At 37.7% G+C, this 20,755-nt stretch overlaps 1 protein-coding gene across 8 annotated transcripts in view; it reads right to left on the bottom strand.

Moving 5' to 3' along the window:
- Positions 1-20,755, bottom strand: part of SNTG1 (syntrophin gamma 1) — a 315,524-nt gene that overhangs the window by 97,756 nt on the left and 197,013 nt on the right. For all 8 annotated transcript variants that reach the window (XR_010346377.1, XM_064386038.1, XM_064386030.1 and 5 more), the window contains 3 exons: positions 10,420-10,522; positions 8,916-8,998; positions 3,583-3,713 (listed from right to left, as the gene is read on the bottom strand). Coding sequence is in view for 7 of the 8 variants with exons in the window: in XM_064386038.1 (XP_064242108.1) it covers positions 3,583-3,713; positions 8,916-8,998; positions 10,420-10,522 (317 nt within the window). In the remaining variant the exon portion in view is untranslated. The remainder of the gene's footprint in view (positions 1-3,582; positions 3,714-8,915; positions 8,999-10,419; positions 10,523-20,755) is intronic.

The following is a 20,755-nucleotide window of genomic DNA, read 5'->3' as shown; positions in this document are numbered from 1 at the left end:
TTTGTACTTGCAGTTTGTATGGATCATTCATCCATAATGTTATTACCCAAATACCAACTCTAAATTATTCAAATATCAATAGTATGATACAGGGTCAACTAATAAATTACTTGTGGATGTGTCTTGGCAGTAGATAGCCTTAGATTATTTTAATAGTATTTTCTCAAATAAGTATACCAGCCCAAGTCCATAATAACATGCAAACCTGAAAATATAATATATTAAATAGATGTTTTGTACTAAATAGAACAGATAGTAGAATCATCCCTTTATAATATACCAAAAACTTGAGAATGGATAAACACTTATTCAACTACATGTTTCAGGTTCTGGGCCTTCTAGAACACAAATTCTATATTTGAAATAATTAAGCTTTGCAAGACTAACCTGAATGTCTTCTAGAATTCTGTATGAATACTCTCCAGAATTTATGTGTCTCAACCACTCCACTGGAAAAACTAGAACATGACTATGGGGTTTAATATTGTATGTGAGAACAATATATTTCCATATCAAATTCTGAATTATAAAAAGTTATTAGGCTTTACACAGTGAAAACAGCCTTGTAAATACTATGGAAAATGTAATGCATTAGTTTTCATTTCATGTTGCTTCCTTATATTATTTTTAATATCCTTTCTTTTGTGTTGAGGTTTCCAGCAGTCCCTTAAAAAAGTATCTACCTTTCTCCCATAACAAATTCTGAGAGGGAGTAACATTTAAAAATGTTTCCAGTAATTTAGAATAGTCATATAAACTGTCTTGCTAGCAACATAAAATGTTGGTTCTATGCTTTAAGAAAAACTCTCTCATATGCATCCTGCATTTTTGGGGTTTTTTAAGACATTTCTTCGTGTTAGACAGAATAGAAGGACACAAGGAAAACATTATTAGAGTAGTTTTTCAAGGTTTGAGTACAAGTTCAGGTATTTTGTTTCATATTAATATACCTTTATTTTCTAGAAGTTCACATCTCAGGTATACCATTACTACCTAAGTCACTCCCTTTGTTATGTAGAAGTTCTGTAATATAAATCTTAAGCTTGTTTTTTATTGATGCAAAGACTGAATTTTAAAACCCTAGATCTATGAACAGCTGCTTATATGCTAATTTTCCACGTGAGTAATTCCATTCAATTCAATACCTTATCTGAAGTACACAGTAGAATAGATCTCAGATTTTACATTATGCTTTTGGATGCTTTATGCTTCATTGTTTAATATGGAGCTGAAAGCTTTCACAGAATTTAGTAGAACACCTCCTGCCTCTCTGGTGACGTGATCCTGCTCCAGTTCAGTTCAGCCAAGAAGCCTTTGTAGCCTTTGGTGTCCACCTTGCCTCCCTGGGCCAGCCACTGCTCCTCAACAGACCGAGGTTCATGCAGCTAGGTAAATACGACCCTAAATATGACCCTGCTATTACTGGTCAAAAGCTGCAGGCTGGCTTTGGCTCCACAATGATCTACAACAGCTACTGCCTAACCTGCATTAATTTCAGCTCTGTGAACAAGACAAATGGCTGGCAGACCTAGGCAGTGTAATTCTAAGAAACAACAGCCTTAAGAACCAGCCAAAGCAGTGGACAGCTTTTGTGCAACTTTCAAATGTTTATTGAGTACCCAGAAAAACCAGTAAAATTAACTCCACAAAAATCCCAAACAGATTGAAGAAGACTTCTCTTCCCCAGGTTTCTGGAGGTTTCATAAATCCACTCCTAGGGGGTTCATTAGAAGAAATTATAGAGTAACCTGCTCTGTACCTGTACACAGCTTTCCTACAGTTAATGTCTTTCCATACTAGAGCTCACAGAGGTATTTCAGTGTGAGAACTTAATTTTTATATATACAGATGATAAATTAATCCCTACAATAGCTAGATGCTTAAAAGTTTTAACAAATATGATCTTATATACTTGCCTTGTTGGACTTTGTAGCTACTTTCTATTTCATTGCTTTACAAACAGTAATCATTACAGAATATTTTTGTCGCCCCTCCTAACTTCTTCTGATTTATTAGGATAATACTAAATTAAAATATTAAATTAAACAATGTCAAGTTCTAGGTCTGGACTGGGTCTTTCTGAAATGAATTTTATTTTCCCCACAGCAGCCCTCCTAGTGTTGTGCTTTGTATGGGTAGGTGGAAAGACATTGATTGCACAACATTGTTTTGGCTTCCGCTAAGAAGTATTGGCACAGCGTCAAAGCTGTTGTTCCAGCATTCCCTCCTCACCAACAGCCTGGGGAAACAAAATCTTGGGAGGCAAAATAGCCAGGACAGATGACCCAAACTGATCAAAGTGATATTCTATACCATATGACATCTGCTCAGCAATGAAAGCTAGGAGAAAGGAAGGTGTGGAGGGTAATTATTTAATTATGACACTTGTCTTCCAGAGCAACTACTACATGTACCAAAGCCCTACTTCCCAGGAAGTGACTGAACTTCACCTGATGATAAGAAGTAGAGAACAAATATTTTTGGTTTTTTGCTTCCATGTGTGGCCTTTGCTTTTGCTTTATTAAACTGCCTTTATCTTGACTCACCATGATATTTCACTCTTATTTTCTTCCCCTCTGTCCTGTTGAGGAGGGGAGTGATAGAGAAGCTTGGTTGGTACTTTGCATCCAGCCATGGTCAACCCATCACAGAGTGGCTATGAGCTTTGGACAGCTATCCCAGTAATTGTGACAATGAAATTAAATGTTAACACATTAAAACATGGGAAAAAATAACCTTTGCTATATGGAAACAAAAAAAAAAAAACCACAAACCAAAACCAACACCCTACTGTAGCTAAAAACATAAAGAAGTACAAGAACTAGGAGATTCCTACAAGCTCAGGCTCTTGCTCATGGTCCTCACCTGAGTACGGCTGCAGCCACTCCTGTGCCTGGACATGTATCCCACTGATTTGGACCTCTAGGCTGACTTTCCAGCCTAAACTGAGCCCCACCTGACCATGATGGACTCCTCTGAAGACTGTCCCTAAGCCTTCTCTTTCGTCCATGGGGAGCAGGGTAGGATCTTTGTCCACATGGATTATGCCTTGTCCAGCCTCACTGCCACCCTCTCTCTTGGCTTATCTTCCTCATGGGGCAGCCAGCCCCTTCTGCTCTCAAACAAGATTAGTTCACTCAATGTAGGTATCAGATGATATATTTAACACAAACAGAAGGAAATACATTTTAAAAATATGATCACATTGTAGACCTCAATGCCATAATGCATTGCAAAAATCAAAGATATAAAAACAAGCTACTTAGAAAGAAGCATCTGAGGACAGGAGCATTAGCAGCTATTAATTACAATGATGTATGCTTCACCTCAAACTGCAAAAGGTGCTGAGCACTAACTGCAAGTAAAAGATCACCCATCATCTCCTCACATACCGGGTCCAGTTGATGTCAGAGGAGAACATGAGCCAAGGTGAACCCAGTAAGACCTTTATGAAAGCTCCTATATTTCATGTATCTGTCAGCTGCCATGGAAATAATAATGCAATTTCTCCAACAAGGCAACTCCCTAGGGCATGCATCTGTCAACCAAGAAGTCAAGTTTCAGCCTTCAGAACTTCTTTACCTGCACAAATCTGATCCTGGAAGGTACTGGGAAAATCGTGAATGAAGAAGTGGAATTAATCGTAGATCACACCATCTCTTCTCCCACCTAAGTCCTGGGGATGCTGGCCATGAGGAACATGATAATGTATCCTGAAAAACATTAAAAGGTTCTTCTCAGTTTTGAACTTAATTGTAAGTACTCAGCAGATTTGGAAAGAATGAGATAGACTTCAAAGACTTATAGTTAATTTGGCAGTGTTCCATTTTTCCCAAGTCACTTGTCATTAGTTTTAGTGAGTACTGGAAAGATTCTGAATAGGACCTCTAAATTATTCACAATACAACCATAATTCAGTAGTTTCCTGTGGCTCTCTACACATTTACATACATATCTTTTCTAATGATATCACCTCAAAACATGGTAATTTGGAATGGAATTTAACGTGATGAAAATTGTCAAAATTGTCAAAACTACATACTGAAGTGATGAATATTTTAATTTTACCTACTTACAGAAGACATTGCTTATATGAAAACTGAACTTTATCATGTTTATGATCATATCTACAAAGAATGAGTATTTACATATCTAGAGTCTAATCTGACCAGCATTTTTAAGAATATAGATTTGCTTATAATGAGAAATGCTTATAAAAAGTTAAATTATCAACATCTATTTCTAAAAATACAACATCTCTTTCTTTATAAAATGCTTTATAAAATAGTGCTAACGATGATGTTACTTTTCTGAGAGAGCACAATTCTTCAAAGTGCCTTCTCACAGCTACAAAGGATGAGGAAAAGGCTGTGGTATTTAATGCCTTCTTGACCACAATCTTTAATAGCAAGACCAATTATTTGCCTAGTAGCAAACCTCTGAGCTGGCAGATAGGGATAGGGAGCAGAATGAAGCTACCATAATCCAAGGGGAAATGGTCAGTGATCTGCTGCCGCAGTTAGGCACACACAGGTCTACATGGCCTCGTGGGATCCACAGGAGGATAGTGAGGGAGCTGGCACAAGTGCTCAGTGAGTCACTTGCCATCATTTACCAGCAGTCCTGGCTAACCAGTGAGGTCTCAGTTGACACAAAGTTAGCAAATATGATGCCATCTACAGGACAGGCTAGAAGGAGGATTTGGGGAACTACAGCCCTGTCAGCTGGACCTGGGGCAGGTCATGGAGCAGATCATCCTAAGTGCCATCCCACACCATGCACAGGACAAACAGGGAATCAGGCCCAGCCAGCACAGGTTCATGTAAGGCACATCCTGCCTGACCAGCCTGATCTCCATTTATGACCAGGTGACCAATCCAGTGGACAAGGGAAAGGCTGTAAACATTGTCAACCTAGGCTTTACAAAGCCTTTTGCACAGCATTTTCCTAGAGAAACTGGCTGCTCATGGCTTCAGTGGGTGCACAGTTCACTGGGTAAAAAAATGGCTGGATGGAGAGGCCCAGAGAGTGGTGGTGAGTGAAGATACATTCAGTTGGTGGACAGTCATGACTGGTGTTGTCGAGGGTTCAGTGTCAGGGCCAGCACTGTTTCATATTCAGTACTGAAGAGGGGATGAAATGCACCATGAGTTCACACTGTTCACATCAAGTCGGACAGGAGTGCTGATCTGCTAGAGGGTAGGAAGGCTCTGCAGCGGGATCTGGACAGACTGAATCAATGGACTGAGGTCAATTGTATGAGATTCACAAGACAAAGCTCTAGGTCCTGCACTTTTGTCACAACAACCCCAGGCAGCACTACAGGCTGGGGGCAGAGTGACTACAAACTTGCATGATGAGAAAGGACCTGGGGGTGCTGGTCAACAGCAGCTGAACATGAGTCAGTGTGTGCCCAGGTGGCCAAGAAAGCCATCGGCATCCTGATGAGAAAACGTGGGGCCAGCAGGACCAGGGCAGTGACTGTTCCCCTGTATTTGGCACTGGTGAGGGCACACCTTGAGTGCCGTGTTCAGTTCTGTGCCCCTCACTCCAACAAGGACATTGAGGTGCTGCAGTGTGTCCAGAAAAGGGCAACATAGTTGGAAAAGGGTCTGGAGCACAAGTCCTGTGAGAAGGAGCTGGGGGAGCTGAGGTTGTTCAGCCTGGAGAAAGGAAGGCTCAGGGAGACCTTATCACTCTCCATAATCACCTGAAATGATGCTGTAGCCAGCGGGGGGTTAGCTCTTCCCCCAAGTAACAAGTGACAGTATATCAGCATATCAGTAAAATTAAACCTGTTGATTTACATTCTTTTTAATCTCAAATTTTATATTTTTTTCTTACTGGTATCTTTTTAATAGAAATATTACCAAAATTAAGTACACCTTCTATTTTCTAGAGTGTGCATTCTGTGTAAGATCTATGGAATTATAAAGCTTTAGCAATTTGAACTTTACTTTTGCATATATGTTCATATATCTTTTATGTGTATGAAACAAAATATCACAATAAATATCATGTTAGCTGAACAGCAAGCTTTTCATAGGTAGTCACTTATTTGAAACACTGAATTTCTGGTGAGAAATTCTACAGATTCAATAAAAATAAATAAATTATTGGCAAGGAAGACTATGCTAGGATGTTGTTTTGAACATCTTGAATTTTTAATGTTTTCTCTCTGCTTCTGGCAAACTTTCTTCACCTGTGATTAAACTTGGGGAAAAGATGAAAAGCAGTAAAAGTTCAGGTACAAACTGTAGGCCTAGATATGGCCTAGATAGGCTACAACAAAAATGTTAACCCTACCTTTAGACTGCATAACTCTAAAGACCGAAGTCTTGTCTACTCCAAGTTCTGAGTCAAAAGCCTCCTTCAAGTGAATTAAAAAAGACTATAAATTAAGAAACAAGACTGTGGCTATACATCACTGAGTCATGGAATGTCTGAGTTGGATGGGACCCACAAGGATCATCAAGTCCAACTCTTGTCCTTGCACAGGACATCCCCAACAATCTCAGAATGCTCCTGAGAGTTTTTTATTGCCCTCTGTGAAGCTGATGCTGTAACCATTTCCCTGGGGAGCCTGTTGCAGTGTTCCATCCCCTAAGCAAAGAACCTTTTCTTAATATCCAACCTAAACCTCACAGACACAACATTCCCTTGGGTCCTATCACTGGTCACACAGAAGAAGAGATCAGTGTCTGCCTCTCTTCTTCCCCTCATAAGGAAGTTGCAATGAGGTCACCCCTCAGCCTCCTCTTGAGGCTGCACAGACCAAGTGCCCTCTTCTCATACAGTTTCTCCTCCAGATCCTTCACCATCTTTGCTGACCTCCTTTGGAGATCTCTAACAGCTTTGTACCTGTTTTACACTATGGCTCCCAACACTGCCCCCAGCACTCAAGGTGAAGCAGTCCCAGAGCAGAGCAGAGCAGGACAATCCCCTCCCTTGCCTGGCTGGCAATGCTGTGCCTGATGCAACCCAGGACACGGCTGGCCCTCCTGGCTGCCAGGGCACTGCTGGCTCATGTTCACTTTGCCATCGACCAGGGCCCCCAGGTCCCTTTCTGTGACACTGCTTACCATCTTCTCATTCCCCAGCCTGTCTGTGCATCCAGAGGCCGCCCCTCCCAGGTGCAGAATCCGGCTCTTGCCCTTGTTAAAACTCATAGGTTGATGGCTGCTCAGCCCACAGATTTGACAATGTCTCTCTGTAAAGCCTCTCTGCTTTTGAGGGACTCAAAAGTTCCTCCAAATTTTTGTATCATCCGCAAACTTACTTAGTATCCCTTTGAGTCCTGAACCCAAGTCACTGATCAAAATGTTGATGAGGACTGGGCCTAAGATTCAGCAGAACCCCACTAGTAACCAGTCACCTAAACTCACTCTGTTTACTGTAACTCTTTGGGTCCAACCATGAGCCAGTTGCTCACTGATCATGTTTATCCAGCTGTCATAATTCCTTCTAGAAAATATTCTGAGAAAAAATGAAGAGCTGTGGCATAAGAGCTGTACATAGCTTAGGAATTCATACAAAGGTTTGGTTTTATGAAGAACTCTGTTCCCATGACAAGGGGACATGTCAGAACCACATCTTGGTCTTCACTTGAAAATTTAATTTAGGGTGAATTATAGGCTTGTGATACAAGATTATATTCTTTGAACTGAAAGAAAAACACTTGGTTTCAGTAAATTATTGTCAGTTCAAATAGAAACTACAGCTCATCTAGATCAGTTTTGACACCTGCAAAAAAAGAACTCACAAATGAAAGCATGTTTTTTATCACAAAAGCAAAATTAGAATTGTAGTGGCTAGTTGAAGAAATCAGCTTAAGATCTACTGCCATAGCCTTTTTACATACAGACACACATACCTACATAAACTCCTGAGACAAGTCTGCTTTTGGTGTTGCTGCACCAGTTGCATATATTTTTATTGTTCTTTGATATCAATTTTATTGATGTTATCTGTTTATAAACTGTTTATATTTATTTATCTGTTTATATTCCACTTCCTGCACAATTCTCAAGGGTTTTCCAGATTATAATTGTGTTTAAATCTGTGGTATTGATATTTAAATCTGTGGGCTGCTATTTAAAACCTTTAATAGAAAAATATGAAAGCACAATAAAACAAGATGGAAACTAGAAGTGGCTGCTCAGTATGGCTTATGTTTCAGGTTTTTAAATATTTTTTTAATTATGATCAATACTTTTATTTTATTTTTCTATTAATTTTTCTATTTTCATCCATCACAAAGCCAAATTCTGAGCAAAAAACCTTTAGAACTATATAAAATAAAGGAATTTTTGCATTTTCTGGCTAAGAAAAATTTTTAAAGTCCCTTGTTGCACTTCAAAGGCATCTTTTAGTAAATATCTGATCAGACATCTGTAGCCTTTTATCCCAGAGACACTCTGCTCCATAATGTTATCCCAGTTCAGGTAAGATTTTAAGTACACATTGCCAGAAGTAAAACACTCTCACCTTAAAAACAGGCAAAAACATGCACCTAATCATCTTTTGCCAAAAGCTTTAGATAATGCATGCAATATAAGTAACGGAAATATTCTCAAAACCTTTTCTTTCTTTTTTATAAATAGACATATTTTCATTTTAAAAATTTTAATTCCTATGCAGAGAAAAAAATGTAGAAGGAAAAGCTTTTGCAAAATCCCTACTGCCCAAGTAAACAGTAATCACTTGCATCAAGGCACAATCTCAGCTATAATAATATGTCACATTTAATTCCCAGCCATAATTTCTGGCTACTCTTTTTTCGCTCTACAGAACTGTCTGTCTCCAGAGTTAGCTAGAGCTCCTCCCTGTTAATGTCCTTTATTAGTATTTCCACTGAGCTATTATACTATAATTATTCTTCTGTGTAATTCCATCAAGGAGATTGAAGCTCTTACCGTGTTGTTGGGGTGGTAGTTGAGATGCAAACCGCTGTCACACAGGGGAGAGGATGTGCCACTGCTTTGGTCACTGGGGGCACCTAATACAAGTACAAATTCACAAGAAAATTCTTTGTTAATCTATGATGCCATAAGTCAAATTTGTATATGTACATATACATTCTCCCCAAACGCAAAAAACTTCTGTCATATATAACATTCATTTACTTTCTCCATTCAGCCAGCATCTCCTTTCTGCCTTGAGTGGATTGCCTTTGTAAGCTAAATGGAGGCTCGAGAAAACCTTTCCCAATGCTTTGATTAAAACAAAGTTAATTTCTGCTTGATAAGAAAAAAAATCCCACAACATTTACTTAAAATTTGACAATAAAAGGGAAGTGTGTACCTTCTCTGTCGGTTTTCACTGGAAGGAACTTGTCAGATAACCCTTTTGTTACTCTCAGTGGAGTTTACAGTTCCAAAGGTTATTGTAATGGTTTAGGAAATTACAGTGCTACTCCTCAAAAGTGACATGATAAGACCCATGCAAATGCACATTCCTGTGCATCACTCAGGGTACTCTGTGGTACCACAGCCTTTCATAAAAGGGAAGAAGTACTGGGATGCATTTTTATTTAAGAATACAGTGTTCCGATTTTTTTCTTGTTTAATATAAATTTAATACATAGGCAAAAGAAAAAGACAATATTCCATCAAATGTTTGTACAAAATGCTATTTTGTGATTTTAGATTACTTAATTCCTAATAACTTAAAATCAAAGGCTGTAAGTATTGAAATCAAATATTTATTGGTTTTTTTGCTTTAAATTTGAGCAATTTAATTTACTCTCTTAGGAAGCAAAAAGCAGAAGGAAAGCAGAGGTGGCAAAAGGCACAGGCTGATATATAAATATGGTTAGATATGCTGCAATTGTCTATAATTATGCATCCACACTTATAATTTAATATAATTAAAGGAAGACAGCTGTCTCCATATGACTCTCATGGGACTAGTTCACAAAAACTCAGTTTGGACTAAAACAAAATACTTATCATTCCAGAGTAATTTATTCTTAGGTAGACAGACATCTCCACCAAAGCCTCTGAATTTTAAACAGCAAAGTTCTCTAAATATATACACACAATCCCATTTTCACATTTACAAGAAAAAAACTCCCTGGGACTAAAATACTAGCTGCTGCTGCCTGAAAAATTGATTTTTAAATACTCTGCACCAGAATGCGAGCTATTGCAAACTAATATAATTCGACTGTTTTACCTGCAACTTTACTGATACACACCAGCCAAATGTCTGGTTACCTGTTTTTCTATCGTAGATAGCAATTTTTCTCTTGAGGTCAGTATTAACACAAGCCCTGGGAAGAGGAGCAACTCATATTTAGACACTTATGCTGATTGTAAAAGATGCTGTCAATCACCCTCAATGAACGGTAGTTTCAGAAGCTGCAAGTGTTCATGGGTATTGAATTGAGGGTTCTTTGGTCATGGAATAAAGGCTTACATGCACAATCTTCATTCAGTGGCAGTTTGAGAAAAGCAGGTGCTCTTTTCAGAAAGGACACAGTTAGGGTCACTTCTTCCCCTGCATTGCGAAGGACCTGCACCTGGAAAAGAAATAAAGACAGACACCTTGAAATAAAGTTATGACCAAAATGTATTAGCAAAAGTAAGCAACACCACACAGCTTTCCCATACCAGAATGTAACTGCTTAGCAGTTTATTGCAATTACATTTGTTTGAGAAAAAAGCAAGACATAAAGCTTGCTATGTGCTTGTCTATTGTGTTTCTAGCCAGACATATAGTTAATGGGGTGAGGGGGGCACTACCCTTCTGTATTAGTGCTGGCTTTGACCTGTGCTCTTGCAGACTTTCTCCTTGAAAACATTCAGCTATGTAACTCCTTCTTTCAGGTCTACAATCATCTCCCCCTAGCATGAATATTAAAAAAAAAACCAAAAAACCATATTTTCTCTGCATATATATTTTCTCTTGTATTATAAATCTTCAACCAAAAGAACAGCAGTAGTTTCCACAGCTGTACCATAATCCTGAGCACGTCTTTCCAACACTCAGAGTTAAATTTAGCTGAGGCGCTCCAGCATGGATGAGAGACCTAATCTTCATCACAGACACAAAGGAAAAGAACCTATTTTAAGCCTTAAATCTTAGATAAGCACAAGCTTAGGTTTTGCCAAAGGGCAGACTGCATTTGGAACACAGAATGCACAAAGCACCTATCCAGCTGGGAATACTTTTAGCCTTCCTGTATTCTCCCACTAGTTACCCCTTTGGCTTCTGTTCATCTTCAGCTTTTGTGGGATACAGCTGTAGACACCCCAAATACATAGCAGAGTGAGGAACTCCAGGCACCTCCCAAGAGTAGCAGTAAGGAGGCACAAAAGCAACTAAACCTAATCCTGTATTAAATAGCTGAGGAGGAACATTTGAATTGGCTTATGAGAGACAAGAAGAACCAGATCTGTTTCAGAGAACATCCATTTCCTGTTCTGGCTCTATAACGTCCAAATTCTTCAAGGACTGATTTAATTTGGGTGTACAATGACAGAAGATTGCACCATGCCTCTCTGAGTGACTGTGCTCATACTGTGAAGAGCCAGCTCACAGGCAGCTGAGAGCTGCTGTGAGAGAGAGAGCTGCTACACAGTGAGACATTAGGCAATCATTTTAAACTAGAACATATCTGCTCCCTTTCTCCTGTGTAGCTGGATAACCCACAAGTAACCCTTCTGTCATGCTGCTGCTTGTGAGAAAGCCTTGTAAATAATTGATGAAGCATTGTTATTCTTTAATTATGCTTGTCAATAACATACTCAACAGATATATTTACATGCATGTGTATAACTATACATTGGGATGCTTTCACATGGAATCACTGCATTATGCTGTAACTTAAAGCAATTCTTCAGGAAAAATTGTCAGCTTTGCCTTGGAACACAATATTGCCTACTCCATGCTGGTTGTCACAGAGGAATAACAATATGATGACAGAATATTTGATTCAGTAACTGAAATTTTAGGGTCTTTATTGTTTAAAATAGCACAGCGGTTGCCAATGCACATTTTGCAGTTTAGTATGTATTTATAAGTATGTGCGTAAATAAACACAAAAACATCACAACAGATTTAATAACTTATACTGCATGCCAAAAACTTAATCTGTAACACAGAATCATGGAATCATTTAGGTTGAAACATGAGTCTCTTTGATGAGCAGTTCCCAGTTCTGATGCATTTTCTATCTTAAAATTTGTAAGCAGCAATTATTTCCTAGAAAGATGACTTGTAATGTGCAGCAAAATGGACCAAGACTCTGAGGTCCTGAATTCGATGAGAGATACCATCCTATATCCTCAGCCTCCACAAAGAATTAATTATATTCCTCTCTTATGTAGCAGTCACACAGTTCAGAGTAGTCAGAACCAAAGCAAAAACTTAGAGGTATGTACTCTCTATTGTTTCGACAGAGGTGGATAGACAAAGTGCAGGAAAATACAGTTACTCTCTCTGCTGTTAAAAAAAGGTATTTCTTTTTACTCAAGAACAGAGAATAAGTAAGTGAAGAAGTTACAGGATTACTAACTTTCATTTATAAAGTCATCTTTTAAGATAAGTGGATATCATCTGTGAAAGAAGCTGAGACAATAACAGCCCTAAATCGTTCTTCCAAAAGTCTACATAATTTCACTTGATAATATATTGCTTTGTAAAGCCTGTAAGAGGACATAAGTAGCCTACTGTGACTTTTTCTCTTACCTCTCTCTCCCTCAAACCTCTTTATCTCATAGGATGAAAACTTTAAGCTGGAACACATTTCAGTCGAAATCAGCAATACTTATTCAGTGAACTGTATTTTGGAGTGCATGAAGCATATAATCCAGAAAGTGACTAGATTTTGACATGCAGAATAAAGACTAAAGAGAGATAAAAGATTAAAAGATAAAACTACTAGGTAATGATTGCAACAAAGAGCAGATGACTTATCGATTCCATTTTGCTTACTTTCTAGTCATTAACAAAGCCATTCTGGGAAATAAGGTTAGGTGAAGAAAATGAGAATTTTAATTGCTTTATTGTCTTTTTCTGGCTTTCAGTTGAAAGCTTTACTGTTATTTTACATTCTTTGTCTTTAATTTACATATGAAATGAAAAATCAAATTACTAAAGATAATGCTAACCACAAATAACAGTCTGTATCAGTAGTGAATTTAAATTAGGACCTCATCCCCACTGTGTATAAATGGTTAACAAAATTCAATATTACTGAAACATAGATAAGTAAAGAGATTTTCAGTTCATTACTGCTAATAAAGAAGCCATATCTAAACTTGCATAACATAAAATATTTAAGACATTTTGCCATCCTGGTTGATGGCAAGTGGAATATGAGTGCCCATGGCTCCTGGGCACATCTCCAGCTGGGCAAGGAAGGGGATTGTCCTGCTCTGCTCTGCACTGGGGCAGCCTCACCTTGAGTGCTGGGGGCAGTGTAGGGCACCACAATATAAAAAAGACATCAAGCTGTTAGAGAGTGTCTAAATGAGAGCCATGAGGATGGTGAAGGTCTGGAGGTGAAACCTTACGAGGTCACATGTAATATGACCTCAGATGGATTCAGGTATGTTCAGCCTGAAAGTGAGGAGACTGAGGGGAGAACTCACTGTGGTCTTCAACACCCTCAGGACAGGAAGAGGAGGAGCAGGTACTGATCTCTTCATTCCCAGTGACAGGACTCAAGGAAACAGCATGAAACTGAGTCAGGGGAGGTTTAGTTTGGCTATCACTAAAAGGTTTTGCACCCAGACAGTAGCTGAACACTGGAACAGCTTTCCCAGGGAAGTGGTCACAGCACCAAGCCTGACAGAGTACAAGAGGTGTTTGGACAACACCCTGAGGCACATGGTGTGATTCTTGGGGAGTCTTGCACATGAGTTGCACTTGATGTTCTTGATGGGTCCCTTCCAACTCAGCATATTCTGTGATCCCATGATTTTCCAGTACATGAAAAGATGTAACTGGACCCAACCACTACAAAGTGAACAAGAAAGGTATTGTTGATGGAATACTAATTTTGATTAAATGCAAAAAAACACGTTTTCAAAAATTTCAAATCAACAATGCAGCAACACCCTATGATGATTTTTGTCATATATGAAGAGTTTGACAAAGGTGAGAAAAATTCCTAGTGCTAAATCCCTTTAATATTTGTATGACAAAAATTTAACTCAGCAGTAGACCTAACATTTCCAGTTTCCCACTAGGTTATATATTCCCATTTTATGCCATGGAGAAACTCCCTTCAGAAGAGATCTGGCAATTTCTAAAGCAATGCATCCTAAATTGCAGAAAATGCATGATCACATACCATTAAAAATATTTGCTTATTGTTTGTATCATTGAAAGGCAATGATCTGTTTTATTTTCAGAGGCTATATAGACTATTCAAGACAATCTGTTCAAGACTAGTCAAGATAGATTTTTTGTTAGTATTTGTGGTATATTCTTCGAAGCCTTAGATTTTAGGCATATGGATTTACCCAATTATGTCAAGTTTTAATTTTTCTAGTTAAAAATGAATAATAGTAACACTTAATATGTTGATATAGAAGTCGTATGAATGAAATGATGAAAATATATTTAGTTATGCTGTTATTACTTTATTTAGCTTTATGTTTTTATTTCAGCTAATGAGTATTACTAGGTATTCATTTGTTGGTACACAGCATCTAAAGCAGCCCTGTAACAGGGAAAAGCCCTGACCCTGAAAAATCTTACATCTCCTCACCAACATTATGGCTATATATATTAAATTCCTGCTGGTGTTTTAAACACCATATTATGTATTTTTAATTCAAAATGAGTTCATGTGTAAAGAACTACACAAAGAGAAACATTAAATATTGTCAATAAACTTTGTTATGCAAAGTATGACCTTACTACCAGTGGGACCAACAAATAATTTACTTCTATCACAAATAGCCTAATATAAAGTTAGAATGTTTATAAATGAAGTGAGATAGGCAAAAAAACCCAGTTGTGCATGTCTGAGAAAGTAGCTGTGGGAAATAGTGACATTAAAAGACTCAGTGTTTCTGGAGCAACAGTGACTATATTTTTATGCAATTACTGTAATGACTGTAAGGGGGCTATTTGAAAAAGTAAATTTTATGGTGATGTGTGATATTACTGAAGAAAATATCTACATAGTAACAACACTAATCCAATTTTTTAATAATGTCTACAGTGATACTGCCTTTTAATTTTATAAACCCTTTTAAATTCCCAGTTCAAGAAAACATTTGAGCATATGCTGAAGTCTTTCTCAATATATTCAGGAAAGCAATGAAGCATGAAGTCCCTCTGACTTCTGTAAGTATTCTTTCCTGAATAAGACTGTAAATCCCCTCTCAAATTACAAGTGACATTTACTCACCAATAAAGTGTTAAAGATTTAAAATAGAACATTTATTTAGATCCCAAGATCTATGTCTCTTGAATTTAAGCAAATTTCACTCCTCAGTTTTTAAAAAAAAATTCAGTTTATTGGTGAATACCTTGAACTACACAGATTGGGAAAACAGGAAAAAAAAGAAAAGGTAAAAGACACCTTTCTAGCCCCTCTGCAGTTACACAATACCCAAGCATCAGGCCCATGAGCAGATAAAACACACATTTTAACACAATCACACAGAGATCAAAACCTACAAGGCTTCATGCACACAACTGTCTTGAATTTGTGTTTATTTTAAAAATCTACTGCTTTATTTAGCAAAAGCACAATTTAGTTAATACTGAATTATTAGAAACACATCAGTGCATAATGAGTTTTTAATTCCTATGACCTAATATTTATCAGAGTATTTGCCAATAATTCAAGTTAATCAAGAAATATAATATCAAGAGATATCAAAGCTTTTTCCCTTCAGAAAATTTCTCTTTCCAATATAGAGTGAACTGCATATGGTGTATACGGCCATATGCAGAACACAATTTTACAACACAAGTTCCCATTTAGACTGAACAACTAAAAGCATACTTCAGACTATAGTTTGACACTATCACAATTGTACGTTTTAATTTTTTTGCTGTCTGGCTTCAAAAACCATGTTAGATATTTAGACACAAACCCAAAAGGCTGCACACTAGATCTGGGGGCTGTCTCAAACAAGGGGACAGGAACTGCAGAGCAGAGTGGAGCACTTCCCAAGAACACAGGAAGCCGTGCCCTTCTATTCTGAGCTCTCTTCTGCTTGTATCCTGCTATTAGCACTGTTTTGAAAAAGTGCAGGGGGATGCAGTAACACAGGAATTTACAGCAAAGACACTGTCCAGTGCCCACCACTAAAGAGTTATTCTGAAAAGTGCAAATAGAGGTTTATGGTCCTGCAAGATGACACAGCAATGGAATTGAAGCAGCTCTTGCTTAGTGAATGCTCCAGCTACTAAAGCATTACACAAAAGATCATTTCAGAGTAACACACACAGAGATTCAGGGTTTGATGCTTTTTGACAAGTCCCATCAGACTGGCCACTTAGAAGAAAAATTACTCGTGATCCCAGATGACAGCACGTGTTTTAGCTAGACCATTAGGTGGTTTCTAAGATGTACCGCATCACACCACTCATCTTATAGATATATTCAGGCTTCTTTCATTGATCCTTGTTCTACCTATTTTCACAGGCCAATGGGCTTTAGCCACAGAAGTACCAGAACATGCAACCTTGACACTGTTGTATAAAGCATTAGTAGAAAACTAAGTGATCCTCATTTAAAAATAGATTTCATCATCTTTCAAGACTGCATGCCAAGTAGGCCGCTTATATTAGCTAACATTGAGAGACCTGTACAGTACAGAATTTCATTCACAGGAATGACTAAAATAAACAGATGCAAGCAATATGAATAAGTGTAATGAGAAAGTAGCAGAAAGAGATTAATTTAATAAAAATTTATTGAAAACATAACTAACCTACAAAATAAAAAACATCCACCAGGCAATAAAAGACCAAACACAGATCACAGAGATGACCGAGACTCCTGTCAGTTCTTTCTTCAATGCACAAAAAGAATATGGTTTCAAACTTTTAAGTCTGACACTTGTGGAATGAAGCACTTCCAAGTTTATCTAACAGAACTGGTAGCAGCTTTCTGGAACTCTTTAACCTTTCTTATGTTCCACAATCAACACGGAAATGTTTATTGCTCTTTCAGTCAGAATAGTAGTATGCTGCAACTAATTATTGCTTAGCTGCATGTTTATGTTTTGTAAAGTAATATAGCAGTGCCTTAGCAAAAGGTATCAATGCAAACAAAAAAAAAATTAAAAGAAAAGTCTACAGCATTTTCCTGGTTTTTTCCCCTTAAGCTTGGTAACAATAATATCACACATAAAAATACTGCTATTAAGTGCCTAATTTACATTCTTAAGTCATAGATCCTAATTTTGAATTTGGTTTCACTAAAAGCTGCATGTACTGGCCATCACAGTACATAGTAAATAATCAGAAGGCCATTACTCCAATACACAAACTAAGAAATGCAAGGAATTAAAACATGCTATATCTTCCAAAACTGAGAACACACCCTGGAGGCCATGACTCATAGGTCATATGGGACATCATGAGTCCTTGAACTGAAAAATTTCATACCATATTCTGAAATATGAAAATTAACAACTCCTTAAATAGCTTCCAACTATAATACACTATTTATCATGATCTGCCAGTATATTCTTTGAATTGTCCCAACTGGTGGTTGATTTTAATTCAAATGTTCATTTTAATATCAAACAATGGGTTCTGTTAATGATTCTCAACCTATGGACTACTACTTGTGTGGGACTGTGGTCCATTGAAGAAATACACAAAGATGCATTTAATAACCATTCAGCTCTACATGATAGGCAGCTATTCAGGACAAGAAAATACCTATGAAAACACACAAAAAACCCCCCCCATAGAACTAGAGGACTTCAAACTCTTTCCAAAAGCTTCTATGAGCTTTTTTGGTGTAGCTATTTGTAGTGAGTACATGCCAGAGTTCAGAACTGCCTATCTTTGTTTTCACATTATCTACTCCATGAATGGCTCTACTTCTCCAGGATTATTCAACTACAGTAAATGAAATTTGTAGTTCCACAGTTTTACAGAGTTCTCCACTTTAAACACTCACAGATGTTCCACTTTTTAAATGTGATTATGTATTCGGCTGCTGGGCACTTTCTCTCTGTCAAAGCTAATTCATGAATACATATTTTTGAATTAGATATGTAATGGCTTCCAAAGCAACTGGCCAAGAGGAACAAGATAGATCTCTTAAAAACACTGAAAATGACAGAAATACCAATAGAATTTTTCCCAGTGTGGTTGGAATTAAACAGCATGTAATTTACAATTTTTTTCCATGTGAAATAGGAAACTTGAATACTTTTGCACAATAAAAAACTTTAAGATAGTTAAAGCCTGTATGAGGAATAGTGGCCAGCAGGAGCAGGGAGGTCATCCTTCCCCTGTACTTGGCACTGGTGAAGCCACACCTTGAGTGCTGTGTCCAGCTCTGGCCCCTCAGTTTGGGAAGGATGTTGAGAGGCTTGAGCACGTCCAGAGGAGGCAACGAGGCTGGCGAAGGGCTTGGAACACAACCCCTGTGAGGAATGACTGGGGGAGCTGGGGGTGTTTAGCCTGGAGAAAAGGAGACTCAGAGGTGACCTTATCACTCTCTACAGCTCCCTGAAAGGTGGTTGCAGTCAGGTGTGGGTTGGTCTCTTTCTCCAGGCAGCAGCTGACAGAACCAGAGAACACAGTCTTAAGCTGGGCCAAGGGACATACAGGTTGGATATCAGGAAAAAGTTTTTTGTACAGAAAGGGTGGTAAAATACTGGAATGGTCTGTCCAGGGAGGTGGTGGAGTCACCATCCCTGGATGTGTTTAAAAAAGACTGGATGTGGCATGAGGTGCCATGGTTTAGTTGAGGTGTTAAGGCTGGGTTGAACTTGATGACCTTGAAGGTCTCTCCCACCCAGTGATTCTGTGAGATTATGAGATTCTAACTGTGTATTACAACTCTATGAGACCTATAAAATCCACACTTGTATTTAGGCAACCTACTCAACTACACCATTAGTCAAATGTTATTAAGCCTAATTCTGATTCCAACTCATTTGATTTACATGTATGTTTCATCTTCACATACAACACACTTCCATTACAACTCCATATATGGCAGTAAACTTCTCATCAGCAGAGCTCAGAAATTTACACAGGGGCCAGATTTTGTTTGGCATCAATTTAATGGACATTGTCAAAAACAGATGTCTACCAAAGCTTCTTTGGGATAAATACATATAAGCAAACAAGACCCCTACAAAAATGGAAGAAGCCTTTACACCAGCGTTGCAGCAGCACCTACTGACTTCTGCACAGCTTTCCACAGCACCATGTGTGCAGTGGTGTGTACAGCCAGATGAACAATAAGCTTTCCCATCAATCTACAGAGGATTTGTTATTTAAGAGACAAGATTTTTGAACTTCATAATAACGGGAAAGCAACCATGATGGTAGTATATGCTGACAATGTTGCTTGGGTTTTTTTTCCCTTCCAATTAGTTTTGGAGACTATTCAGAAAAATCTGTCAACATCTGTAGCACCTGTAACACATTTTAAGTAGGCTCAAGAGGCTTTGTACATTTACCTTCAAAGATTCATAACAAATATTCAAAGATTTTCTTGTAAGGCCTCTCTCTTAGGCCATATTTTAATACTTAGATAATATGTAGAAATTCTTCAGGCTCATCATATCTCCAGAAAACCCTTGTGGAATCAATCTTTATTACTCATATAAATGGTATTTTAGTGGATTTTAGTCCAATATAATATAAAATGTTGAGCATGAGCCAGAACTGTAATTTACTAATTATCTGTAGGTTACGAACCAATCTTTGGTGGTCCTATTCTCTAATAAGGGTTTCAGATAGTAAGAGATCAATAAAATAATCTTCAAAACAGAGAAATTTAATAAAACACATTCTCTTCTCTTGGACTAAAAAAAAAAAATAATAAAAAAATTAAGGTAGGTATGATATGCACCAACTAAATATCCCATCACAGATTTCCCCAACATCTATTCATCTATTTAAGCCACCTTCTGATTACCATCCATCAACCTGCAAATAAATGACAGACTATATGGGAATAACACTTTCTGGTGATAAAAGCTGCCCCAAACAAATAAACTTTGTGCTGTATACACACCAGAGCTTCAGTAATTTAATTACTAATTAATGAAATTTGAAAACCAGCACAACAGGTAAAAATAGCAGTATCTCTTGTGTAGAATATTAAGATTTTGCTTGTGGCCTGCAAGTGTTACAGCATACAATGCTGTAATGATAATGCTATGAACTATTCTAGAAAAAAAATAGAGTATATAACACATGATCTATCCAACAGTGTAAGAGAAAACAACATAATCCAGCACATAATCATTAACTGAATTGAAGATAAACATTGTATATCATCTCTCAAAACCAAAAGCCACATCTTAACAATTATCCAGGAAAACCTTAGAAGAATGACCTAGTACTTATGACACTCCACTCCCTATAAAAGTCCCATAAAATACAAAAAAAGTCTAAAGACATTACCCATGTTACATAAACAAAACCAATCTATATTTACAGGAAAAAGCCCAATTTTCCATTTATCTGCATGATTCCTAGACTTACCCAGTTACAATTCAAACAGTGATCACTAGAAACCCTGTTATGAATGGATAGGGATATGTATTTTTCTTTTGCTGGAACACATTATACTTAAAAA

This window comes from Passer domesticus, chromosome 1 (genome assembly GCF_036417665.1).
Source record: "Passer domesticus isolate bPasDom1 chromosome 1, bPasDom1.hap1, whole genome shotgun sequence".
NCBI classification, from domain to species: Eukaryota; Metazoa; Chordata; class Aves; order Passeriformes; family Passeridae; genus Passer; species Passer domesticus.
The sequence above is the reverse complement of the archived record's forward strand: the minus strand, read 5'-3'. Positions and strand labels throughout refer to the sequence as shown.